General features: G+C 34.7%; 1 protein-coding gene across 1 annotated transcript in view; it reads left to right on the forward strand.

Annotated features, from left to right (window-relative positions):
• Positions 1–13,526, forward strand: part of LOC150076799 (hepatocyte growth factor-regulated tyrosine kinase substrate-like) — a 155,525-nt gene that overhangs the window by 127,398 nt on the left and 14,601 nt on the right. Inside the window, exons 13-15 of the mRNA XM_090386541.1 lie at positions 3,605–3,812; positions 7,553–7,725; positions 11,456–11,777. Coding sequence (XP_090242667.1) covers positions 3,605–3,812; positions 7,553–7,725; positions 11,456–11,777 — 703 coding nt within the window. The remainder of the gene's footprint in view (positions 1–3,604; positions 3,813–7,552; positions 7,726–11,455; positions 11,778–13,526) is intronic.

Consider the following 13,526-nt stretch of genomic DNA (forward strand, 5'->3'; position numbering starts at 1 on the left):
TATTACTCCGGGAATATGCGGTGGTCATTCCCTGACCTTTCTGCATCCTCCGTATTTGGTGGTGACGGGCTCGAACCTTTTTCTTGCTAACTATGCTTCCAATCAAAAAACTTCCCAGAGCACTTGCCTTATTGCCCCTTGATGAATTAAATTCTGTAGTCTGTGTGTGAGTCACTATATGACCAGGGTTATTTGGTCATGCACACAGATAATTGCAAAAAGGGCTTTTAATTTAAAAACATTTAAAACTTAATGCATAATGGAGCTGCTTTTGGCCTGGATGATGTCGCAACACAATTGTTCAATGGGGGTTGCAATTTGAGTTCTGTGAGCCTGACCAGTCCAAGTTCCTGTTGGAGTGCATTCTTTAAACCATGAAGTTTGGGGGAAGCAATCTGATATAGGGATGCTTCAAATGTGGTTTACTGGTGGTAGTGTCTGAAAACCATGAAGTTGATTGTTTCCAGTTGTCACTGTCATTGTTCACAAAACAGCCCTGTATGTTCCTCGCTGTATGATATGAAAAAGCATATGAAGCATTGTCATGCTGCTGCCGAGAGGGTCTTAGTGGTTGCCATAGTATAGGTAATACATAATTGTCTGGAATGTCCAAGCCAATCATTGACTTTGATGGCTCCAGGCAATACTGCTAATTGATCAAGTTCAAACCTGTTGAAACAGTCCCATATCCACTGGCAGCTACTGTCATTAAAATTGTATGTCATGTGAATTTTAAAGGGGAGCAGTTTTGTTTTTTTTTTGTTTTTTTTACTTAAATAGATAAGATGCTAGTAACTGCTGAGAAATGCAAGCAAACATAGCAAATTTTTACCAGCAACACATAAAAAAGAAGTAAGGACTTTTAAATTTCTTTCTGAAAACTTGGGCTGCTGGTCAAAATTGGTCTTGCATTCAGCAAGGAGAACCAGTTTGGTTTAAAATATTAGCTGCATTTATCATTTTTTTTTTTTTTTTTATGTAAACCCCAAACACGAGAGGTATTAGAACCTATAATACTTAGTACTGTGCTTGGGTTGGAGGTTCAGAAGACGAAAGAAGATATTTGTTAACATTGGACTTCAACTTCTGTAGACTGCAATTTTCAGGAAATATGTACGAAGGAAGGTTGTTCCAGAAAAAGGCAGTTGAATCCTTTTTGCAAGATATAAGACAAGATTGAGTTTTAGAAGTATTGAAATCAACTAAGTTGTCTTTGCCGCACTGGAGAATTACCTGGAGATTGGCATTTAAGGAATTAATAGCAAATTTTCAAAAAGTTGAAGCTGATTAATCAGGGCAAGGTTTCTCAAAATGGAAAGTGGATAGCAATGTGCTATCATCGGCAAAACTATGGATAGGATTTCCAGTCAATGGAAGAAGGTCATTAATATACAAGAGGAAAATAGTGGGGGAAAAGAACTGAACCTTGGGGGACACCAGCATTAGTGGAGAAGTCAGAAGACACTGGATAACCAATTACAAAAAACAGTTGGCAAATCATAAGATGGAAGCATGTTTAGAAGACCTTTATGCCAAACACGATCAAAAGCCTTTGAGATGTCAAGAGCAACTGCTTATGTTTCACCGAACTTTTCCATTGAATTAGTCCATAAATGGGTAACATAAGCCAGAATATCACCAGTGGATTGACAGTGATGGAATCCATACTGGCAATCATTGATAGACGGAAGGTTTCTAGGTAGTTTAAGAGTTGGCGGTTAATTGATTTCTCCATTACTTTAGACAGAGTAGAAGTAATTGCAATGGGACGATAATTGGTGGGAAAGATTTGTCACCCTTTTTAGGAACTGGCTGGATATGAGTAAATTTCCACGCAGAAGGAAAAACACTTTTGGAATAAGAAAGTGAAAAAAGGCAGTAAAGAACAGGAGTAAGTTCAGCAGCACAGGTTTTTAGAACAAGTGGAGAAATACCATCAGGACCTGTAGCTTTATCATCATCAAGATTCGTCAAAATCCTTCTGACATCCTTTTGACTCAAGACCACAGGAGGCATGGAATGGAGCATGTTGGGAATGGTGGGAGGTGTTTTACCAAAATCATTAATACATGAGTTGGAAGAAAAATGGGATGCTAGCAGGTCAGCTTTATCCTTGGCTGAAGTGACAACAGAACCATCTGTTTTGGACAGAGGTGGGAGCAGAGATGGGCAAAAGTTGAGGCCAATAGCTTTGCAAGAGGCCAGAATGCTTGGCTACCATTAGGGCAAAAAACCAGTTTTCTACTCTTAGCCTGTTCAAACTCTAGTTTGGACTGATTAATAACTGCTTTACAATTGTTGCGAGCTTTGGTTTAGGCAGAAAATGAAAGTGAAGAATTTTAGAAACAAGCCAATATGCAACGTTCTTTTCTTGAACAGCTTTAGCACATTTATTGGAAAACCAAAGTTTAGATAAAGGACAAGATTTTAAAGTGGAGTGTGGGATAAAGGATTCCATTCCTGCAAGAATAATTTCACTGACATGGTCTGAGCAAACGTTGGCATCAGAAGTTTTGAAACAGTAATCCAACCAAGGAAAAGAAGAAAAGAAGGTTATCCTATTTTACAAATTGCATTCTTGTAATGCCAAACAATACAAGGTTGGGAATAGCCATGAGATAAAGGCTCCATTGGAGAAGAGGCAATCACCAAGTTGTTATCTGAAGTGCCTAAAGGACCTCTCACTTCGATCGTGTACTTAGAAGGGTTGTTTGTGAGAAAATGATCAAGTGTGTTGACTGTATGGTTAGGATTGTCCAGTATTCTTGTAGGTAAATGAACAATCTGTGCAAGGTCATTAGTAATTGAAAAACCTCAGCCACAGTTCCAGCATTAATGATAAGTGTGCATATTGCACATGCAGTGGTACATGAAATCCAGTTGTTTCAGTAATTTACATTCCAGTAGAATGTACTGAAATCTTTTAAAACTAAAATTAAATTGTCATTTATCAAATAAGCACACCACCCAATAAAATTAAATACGAAATGATTTGGTCGATAGGTAGGCATTCAATGCTTCAACACACTTAGCTTTGTTGCCAAAGCAGTCCATGGTATCTCAAATTCTGATTTTCTGCTAGTATTTGAGTGCCTTTCTTTGCCAACTCATTTTTCTCAGAGAGTCCTCTCACTTTTTCACTTGTTATTTCCATGAAATAACAAGTGAAATAATGGCTGTATTTGTTACAAATGGGAAATATTTTTCTGTTTAAATTAGCATTAGCATTAGTTAGTTAAGGCATATGATGCAAGAAAGCAGGCTTATGCAGCATCAGCCAAAAAAAAAAAAAAAAAAAAACTCTTCCCATTTCACCCATCTTGTCACTCCAAATGTTTGTCTAGTTCAGCCTTAAATTTATTTAAGCTATCAACTTCCACAACAACAGATGGAAGTCTATTCCAGCAGTCAATGACCCACTGGCTAAAGACAAACTTCCACACATCTGTTCTACAACTGTCTTTCCTCAATTTTAAACAAAATACATTATTTCTGGTGAATTCTTCCTTATATGCTTACTGTAGCTGTGATCTTGTTATATAAATGCTTGTTATCAATGAGCTCAACTTTAATTGTACAAATGTCTTTTTTTTTTTTAATTCAGAAATACCAAAATGGTGGATTAGATGAAATGACAAATTTTTTGGCAAATCTGAAGACCACGCTAGAAATATTTGTCAACCGAATGAAAAGTAATTCAAGTAGAGGACGACCTATTACAAATGATACATATGTACAAACTCTCTTTATCAGTGTCACAAATATGCATTCACAGTTGTTGAAATATATTCAAGAGCAAGATGAATTAAGAGGTAATGTATTTAAAAAAATAAATAAATAATAAAAAAATTCTTTTACTTGATAATATTTAGTGCATTTTACAAATCTTGACTCTTTTACAAAAATTGTATGAATTTTTCAGCCAAACAAATACAAATTTTTATTTTTTGTCCCTGCTTTATAAACAGTGAATGTAATACTGATATTTAATTTAATGTTAGTATCATTTTATTTTACAGTATCAGACATGAATCATGCTACAACTTATACAATTCAGTTTTCTTTTGGTGATACTGCCTCCAATTCTTCATGTTTCAGGGCTTTAAGACTATTAATATTAAGGCTTCTGAGGAAATATCTCGTTGTTTCTTACTTTTAGAGATCCACTGATAGTATTTCAATGGACCAGTCTGTCAATGAGCATCCAAGGATCAAAAGATTTTCTCCCTTGCGCTCAGATTTGTCATATAATAATATGACATACCTAGGGCTCACAATACCGGTCAAAATCTTAATATCAGTATTTCAGTATTTTTAATTTATGAAACTGGATACCGGTATTCCAAAATTTTTCTTCATTTACTGTTGACCTATAAAGTACATCTGTTACTGCTAAGTGTATACCATGGACCAAACAAAGCTGCTGTTTGGCATTGATTACTTTACCAAATTTTTTGGTCACAACTGATTCACTATCAGTCCTTACACAAATTACATCTTTAGAAAGAAAGAGCCCAATTCAACTTATTTTTTTTTCTCTGCAAGTTAAGCAATTCTCTGCTGACATACTATATACACACACACACACACTAGTCTAATATTCTTCAAAATTCCCCCAACAGAGTGAACATTTATATTTAAATATTGTCTATTGCTTACTGATGTCCACTTATCAAAAGTCAGACGAAATCTTTTACCTTCTGATTTAAGTTGAGCTATTTCATTTACTACCATTTTTCGAATGTGAGGGACTCCACTGTAAGCCAGTACCATTTTTTTAATGGTTACTGGCGATTTGGGTAAATCACTAAAGCCTGTAGGGATCAATCCTTTTCTGATATCAACAGAAGTAGAGAAAAGATGGAATGGTAAGCTGTCATATGAGCCAGTACTTCTGACAGTTTTTCTCTTTTATCATTCTTGAAGTAATCAGCCAATAAAAATTTTGACTTTGCCTCTTTTGTTGTAGTAAGTTCATCATTCTCTAAATTAGATGCCTGCACATCTCTTTTTCTTAAATGTATATCATGTATTGTCTTCAAATGCATATAGAGCCTGCTTGTAGATCCCCCCCCCCACCATATCAAATTTCTTTTGAACATTTTTTACATTGTGCTAGCTGACCATTTTTTATCAAATAATAAAATCAAACTGAAGACTTATTGTTTCATTTTCTGTGTTCCATGAAGACATTTTTTGTGTCCATTGGGCCTGTAAATATAAAATTAATTTAAATTAATAATTCAAAATTAATCAATAAAAAATATTACCTTTTTGACTTTTTATGACACTTTGTCCATAAAAAAAAAGGGATGGACATTTAAGCCTGGTGAGGAAACGAGATCTGAGTTTCAGGTTTCTGTTATATTTGTATTGTGTATAACAATCCCTCAGTTGCAAATTCAGTAATATTAATGATTTATTGTGGTCGATTTTTAACCTTTAAAATGTGAATAAATCATAAACAATTATTTTTTAAATTATTACCGAAAGACAAATACCAGTATTTATGCCAGTATTCAAATACCAGTATAAATATTGGGGAAAAATGACCGGGATCCCGAATACTAGGATCCCAGAATCTCATTATTGTAAGCTCTAGACATACCTGAACGTAATAGTTTATTGAAATACCCAAACAGTCCTATAGTATTGTCATATTATAACCATTATGAAATTTGTTTGTATCAAAATGATGAATTTCATAAATGTTATGGTATTTATATAATTTACTTTATTGATTCCCATGATTTTTACTCGATTGATTGCTGTGTCCTCTTTTATGGTTTGAAGATGGAATTTGGCAAAATTCTTATCAGTCTCGAGCTTTAGTAGAAGTGACAAATGATGCAAGGAAGTAAGCTTATACAGCATCGGTCAAAATTTTGCACATCTGACCTGGAGTTACCTTTTTTCAGTTAAGTTTATATCCCCTTATATGTATTGTCCAAGAAAGAGAAAGGATGCCATCACCATTTAGTTCACTCAGTCAATTTAAAACCCTTAATATGTGAATCAGGTCTCTTTGCAAGTGCCTGTTTTCCAAGCACTGCAAATTGCAGTGCTTGGAAGCATGGTGTCCTTGAGTAATTTGGTGGCTCTTCTCTACAGCTATTCTGAGAAATCCGCATCCCTCTTAAAATGAGGCTTCCAGACCTCTGTGGTTCTCAAGAGTGGCCTAATGGCTGCCTTATACAATGGGATAATCATTTCTATCTCCCTTTTGGCAAAAATTCCTGTATATAATTGACAAAACTCTATGAGCTGTTCTGACAGCCTGTTGACACTGCCCAAAGAACTTTATATATGACCGCATAATTACATATTCCCCCATGTATTTTTCATTTCCCACTACTCTGAGTGTAGTACCACACAGTTGGTACATTAATCTAGAATTACTGCTACTCAATACCTTGCATTTGTCAATGTTAAAAACTTCAACTCATTTCTCAGCCCATCTGCCTAATTTTTTTTTAGATCTTGTTGCAGTAGATTACCCTGATTATTGTCATTAGGCACTTCAGCAAAATAGTGCCAAACTTTGTATCATCTATAAACTAAGACAGTAAACCTGATAAGCTTCATCAACATCATTAATACATGATGTTTAAATAAAATATTGAAAATGGTAAAGATCTCAGCCCCAAACCCTGAGGGACTCCACTGATAACATTAGTCCAAGAAATGCAGTGCCTATTTATGACTACCCTGTCTTCTATCATTCAATTATCCCTTTATCTATAGCAGTAACTAAATGCCACACTGCTCTAATTTGTACAACAGTCTTTCACGTGGAACAATGTCAAACACTTATCTGAAATTTAAGTATATGATGTCAAAATTAGTTTTGCATTCAGTTCCTTGTGTCATCATATCTAATCAGATTGGTCAGACAAGATGTCCCCTTTAACAGACCCATGCTGTGATTTCCATATACCTCCATTCCTGTCAAGGTAATCCTGCAGTACTTCTTTAAACACTGACTCCATATTATTCCCTGGAACAGAGGTCAAGCTTATAGATCTGTAATTACTCACCTTGCCCATTGATTCCCCCCTCTCCTTTGTGAATAGGAGAGACATTTTTGCATCTCCAATCTATAGAGGCCCTGAATCCTAGGACACTCTCATAATTATGGTCAAAAGTCGGCTTACCTTTTTTTGCTGCTTCTTTTAATGTAATTGAATAGATTTTAATCGATTGAATAATACACAAGGCTGGGGAGGCAAACTTTGCAGCCTCAGCCTTGTGTACTTTTAGATTAAACAATTTCTTTTCCACTTTCTTCTCAGTTATCACAAAATAATTTGGCTCTCAGTTATAACTTGCTTTACTTCTGGTATTCCCATCCTTAAAAACTTTGTCATGTAGATGCAAAATATTTATTTATCTATTCTTCTTGTGTTAACATAAGCAAAGAATTCTTTGCTACTTTTCTTTGCAAGTATGTTTTGGTAGTAGTTACCTACAGCTTTAATGTGTATGATATCTTCAATAAAATAGTGTATGTTTTCAGTTTAAATAAAATTTATTGGCATTCTTTTCCACTTAGCTCACTATGAAAGCCTGCAAGATAAGTTAACACAAGTGAGAGATGCTAGGGCAGCGCTTGATGCTTTAAGAGAAGAACATACAGAGCACCTTAGAAAAGAAGCAGAAGAAGCTGAAAGACAAAGACAAATACAAATGGCACACAAGTTAGAAATAATGAGGAAGAAAAAACAGGTATTAGATCCAAAATTAATATACTTCTAGCATCACTTGTAATTAATTGCAAGTGATGCCAGTAAGAAATTATACATGCTTATATAGCATGTATAGATAAAAATTTTGAATGTGTACTTATAGCAAACTGCATGCACTACTATGTGTATATAATAGCATTAAATTAAAAATAACTTATAAATAAACACAAATCATGGGAAAAAGTAGTTGCAAGTGATTACATTACATACTACTAGATAAGCAAAGTATTTCTGGATATATAAATTACAGTTGAATGTAACAATTTCTTTTGTTTTGGCTAATTTATATTACCTTTTTATGAATTGCTCAGTTTTTAATATCTTCTAAATTCAATAAGTTAATAATTAGAGACTATCAGAATGCTATTTGAAAAGGGTGGTGAAAGCAGTTTTGAGCAATAAATTAATAATTTATTTGAGCAATAAGCTATGTTTCAATTAACCTGAAATATTATATTCAGCTGATGGCAACGGTATGATGTCTTCCTCCAGGTTAACCAATAATCTGGGTGCCTAACAGTATCATCAACATGTTTGGGATTTCAGAAGTTTGCTTTCTGGGCTTGCAATATCTCTTGTTTGATATTTCAGTAGAGTGAAGATTAATATAACTGTTAGAGCTTTTATAAGATTTTTGTTTGATCCAGTTTGTACATACATCCCTCCTTCAACTCTCTGAACTAAAGTTCTCATTATTAGTTCAAGGGACTTAACAACATCCAGTGAACATTAAATGATGGCCCTTCTGTTCCTTGTGTTAACGAAAACTATATTAGAGTTTTATTGTGTGTGCATATACACAAATAGCATGCAGTAAACTTCTCTTACTTAATTCTTCTTTACTGACTCAAGTTTACACTTCTTCTTTTCATAATGACAGTTCTTTACAATGAAAAGTCTGTTTATTTAATATCCCTTTTTAGGCATGTGTGACAGACATTTCTGTTATCCAACACAATCTGCTCCTCCATTGCACATCAGATGCTGGGCTCCTCCGTAGCCAGGTGGGAAGGAGCAGCAGTGCGTAGCACATGCTTCTTGATTAGACCGGGGTTCGAGCCCATCACCACCAAATACGGAGGATGCGGAAAGGTCAGGGAATGACAACCGCATATTCCCGGAGCAATATGGCCTTAGTTGCTAATGCTCCTAAAAACCAAAATAACAACAACATCAGATGCTGAATTCTTGGGTAACCAAACCCATTTTCTCATAGGAACATTGTTAAAAATTAAGAGTAAGTTTTTTCCAAAGGGCCAGGTAACTTATGGCTATGTTTTTTCTGCCTAAATAACCCTAAAAATTATATTTACCCAGTAATGGCAGTGCATTAACCAGATTCATCACCAAAATATCTATTGTACCAGTGTGGATTAGTGGCTGTCCCTCCCTCCCTCTCTTTTTGTAAATATACAAACACAATTACTTGAGTAGTTTTATGTGAAACTTGTTGATAGATGAGGTACTGCCATTTGCACTACTCTTTGTCTCCACTTTGTATACACTATTGTCTTTCTCATCAGAGAGTTGATGTGCTGTTATTACTGTATCTACTAAATAAGTTAGATACCATTCTTTTTATGTTAGAATTATTATGCAGGATATTTTCTTTACTTTGTTATTATTATTTATTCAGCAAAAAAATATTAAAACATGCATGTGCATAATTTTCATATAATCAATTGGTTTTATAAACTTGAAAATGGAAGTGACTAATAGTTTCATGTTTATATTTTCTGTTTATAATGCTTCCCGCCCACCAGAAGAATTAATAGAAGTTTTGTTTCATTGGAAATACCACATGTCAAAAAGAACTTTTTTAAAAACAATAAAAAAAATTATTTTAAAAATAATAAAAAATGACATTTAATAAGTATTGTAATCTATTAGTAAATGGTGTAAGATTGGTATACAGAAAGAGAATTAAAAAAAAAAAAAAAAACCCAAACACTTTTTTTTTTCTTTTTTTTTTCCAGAAATGAAAATTGGCATCTGAGAGAACTAGGCAGGGCAGCTTTGTTGCACTTTGTGGTTTGTCACTGCTGCTGGAAGGTTAAAGTGATTGTATCTAAATACAGTAATTGTATTTATCAAACTAAATCAGAAACATCTGAAATACATAAACTAATGTATGTATGTAAGTAAAATATACAATGTACTTGTAGTTAAAGGAATATTATTTTCAGTGAGCCAATATGCAATGAATTTGAGACAAGACTGATGTGTAAACATCAGATATTGAATTGATGATCTTGTAAATTTTAAGGTCATCAGCAAACATTTGCCATTTGACATCAAAAGTTTGGAATGCTGTTGAGGTCATTAGAATATGTAATGAACAGTAGAAGAGCCCAGAGGAAACCCTGTGGGACACTACAAGAGAATGAAACAGTAAAGGATGAAGCAACTTAGAACATTTGCAGACCTTTTATTTAACAGTTGAATTATACCATCATCATTTAACATCAAGTAAATATGGTAACACTCTGTAAGACAGTAACTTAGAATGAAGCACTTTAGGGTGAAAAGGAGTGAAAAGCTCTGGCAATGACTAATATTATACAATTGACCTGATCCAGATAAACATGAATGAAGTGCAAAAACAAGACCAGATTGAAGCAAGTTGATCAGTTTTGTATCACTCATCTCTTGATGCAATGACTAGTTCATTCAGAGAGGTTGGCTGTCTTACTCTGGCCTTCAGTTGGTTCCCAAACATCCCAGAGATGTACTCACTGGATTCAGATCAGGGCTGACCACAGCAGGTTTACTACAGAATTGCCCTCAAACCACTTGTTATTAATGAGCTATGTAATATGGACTACTGCTATGGTAATTCGTGTAGGACCCTTCTCCATAGAATTCCACAATGCAAGCAGGCAAGATTATCTAAAGTCACTGTAGCCAGTCGTAGCTCATTCCAACTAATGAATCCGCATCAAGCCGTGTGAAATAGGTCTAACCCATTATGTTCTGGCCCTCTACTGAATGATACTGTAGGTATAGTGTATTCTATATGAAACTGTTTCTTGGTCATATCCTGCAAGTACACACACACACACAAGTATTTGGGCTGATGTATAAATTATATAGTTGCTTCAGCTGCTTGATACCATCCTATGCTGATGGTAGTTGCTTTAAACAAAAACAAGAAATAGCCAATAAATGCTAATAAATTAAATTTATTAGCATTCTTTTCCACTTAGCTCACTATGAAAGCCTGCAAGATAAGTTAACACAAGTGAGAGGTGCTTTTTGTTAACTTATCTTGCAGGAAAGATGCTCACAGGAAACTGCCATGCCAAGAAGCAGTGTAGTTTTACACTGCTGTGTGATGTTTCTAATAGTTGATTTGAGATGCCCTGTATTGTATGTTGTGTTATATTATAAATTCAGTGTAGCATCCCACCATAATACTTCCTTGGAAGTGGGCAACATTTTCTTGTTCTACCTAGGTTTTAATTAGTTGTATTACTGTTGTGCCTTCAGAACCAGTGCTGCCATTTATTTTTCTAAACCTTGTTAGAGGATAATGTTAATCTCCAATTTAAAAGTGCAGTGATTCTTGACTTTTCTTATTAAAAAAAAAAAAAAGTTAATAGTAGTGAGAATAATAATAAAAGTAATTATTTAAAATTATTTTGTTTTAAATTCCACAGATGTTTATCATATATCCAGGCCATGATTCTTAACAGCTGTTTTGGTTTTAGGAATACCTCCAATATCAACGACAGCTAGCTATACAAAGGATGCAAGAAGAGGAGCGAGAAATGCATTTAAGACAAGAGCAGCAGAAACATCAATACCATCAGACCCTTCATCAAGGAATGTATTCCCCTCCTCATGGTCCCTATATGTCTTCTCCCATCTCAGGTAGTCAAGGTTATCCGATTATGCATCCTGCTGTTAATAGTAGTCCAGTACAAGGTTCATTTCCTGTATCCTATGGTCCTCCACAAGTTCCACCACCAAGTAGTCCTGTTAATCAGCTACCTATACATACCACAGAATATCAAGTTTTCAATATGCAAGGTGTGAATATAACTTCATTTGTACATGTTATATATGATATGATTTTATTGTTATGATTTCATATCTTTATGTTTATGAGTAAAGTGCACGTTTTTTTTATTTAGCATTATTTTATTTATTATTTTATTTTATCAGTTGGTGTAGTGCATGAAGTTTAAATTAGTTATTCAGGTATGTGAAGAAATAGGCATGTATATGGAGTTAATCCACATGACAACAAGTGCATATGATGCTGGTGCAGTGTGGAGAAGTGGAAGCTACTGATAGCATATTTCAAAACTTCTGATAAAATATGTTGAGCACCATTGAAACAGCATGTTTTGACAGATTATTTTAAATAATGAAACAATTCTGGTAGGTCTTGATAGGTATGTAGCCTATGTATGAAATTTACAATCATGATTATCTTGTTTGATACTGTAGTACATATTTTAAATAAGATAATACTGTACAGGCACTCCCTGACTTACGTAAGGGTTGCATTCCAGGGAACGCTATGTAAATCAAGTTTTACATAAGTTGGAATTTCCCGAAAGGCTTATGCAGCACTCGAAACTATACCCACTGAATTTGATTAAAGCAAAAAATACTTCAATCAAAGTATTTGATGAACATGTAAATAAAATTATTTATTAAATTCTTTTTATCTCATGTGTAGGTAAAATTACAAAAGTGTGCAATTACAAAAACTTCAAAATTATAAAATTACAAAAAAAAATTTGGGGACAGGCATAACATCAGCAGGCTTTACCTTTCGAGCATCGTTGCCAGAATCAACGTCTCCAGCCGATAAGTATGCCGCTGCAGGGGTTGAGGGCCGTGGAAATTTATAAGGAGTTTTTCCCAGCATATCACAAAATTTCTCTGCTGCTGCTGCAGAATCGACACTGGTGACTTCACTGCATACTTTAACATTGTGGAAACCAGCGCAATGCTTGAACCTATAGAACCACCCGTTGCTTGCCATGAACTTGACTTGGGGTTCACCGTACTTATCCTTAATATCTCCGTAAATGCTTGTTGCTTTTGCTTGACTGGCCATTAGACTCGGGGCACTCGCTTCTGAATCTGATTTTCCATCCATATTATTAATAGCTTTTCCATCTTCTATATAGCACCTGAATGCTGTTTTGTGATCACTGTTGATCACAAAATGATCAACATGCCTTGATCCTTTAACATGTTCTTTTACACACGCACTGTCCTTTAAAATAGCATTCACTGTTGAAGCAGCGAGACATACTTCCCATGCAAAAGATGACAAACTTTGTCCTGCTTTGTACTTCTTAATTATTTTCATCTTCCATTTCTAAATCATGTTTTGTTTCCTATCATTGCCATCACTTGCACTTTCCATTGATCGCTTTCCCTTCATCATTGTAATAAGTAAATAGGAATGAAGAGAAGATTCTGAAAATGTATTTATGTTTTTTATATGATTGAAGATTTCAGTGAAGGGGGAACACATTATTATTTTATTATTATTATTATTATTAGCCATATGGTGCAAGGAAGCCTGAGGCTTATGCTGCACCAGCCAAAAAAAAAATTTTCTGAATTACCCCAAGAGAGAGAGAGAGAGAGAGAGAGAGAGAGAGAGAGAGAGAGAGAGAGAGAGGAATCACCAAGAAAAAGAAGAATGACGATATCCAGCTCTGGACCCTAGGTGTGCCAAGCCCATTCTCACTAGATGTGAGCTCCTGGGGTTATTTCATCATAATAATGTAAAAACCCACACAATTCCAGTTA

This window comes from Mastigoproctus giganteus, chromosome 12, assembly GCF_048544385.1.
Source record: "Mastigoproctus giganteus isolate SK-2022 chromosome 12, ASM4854438v1, whole genome shotgun sequence".
Lineage (NCBI taxonomy): Eukaryota > Metazoa > Arthropoda > Arachnida > Uropygi > Thelyphonidae > Mastigoproctus > Mastigoproctus giganteus.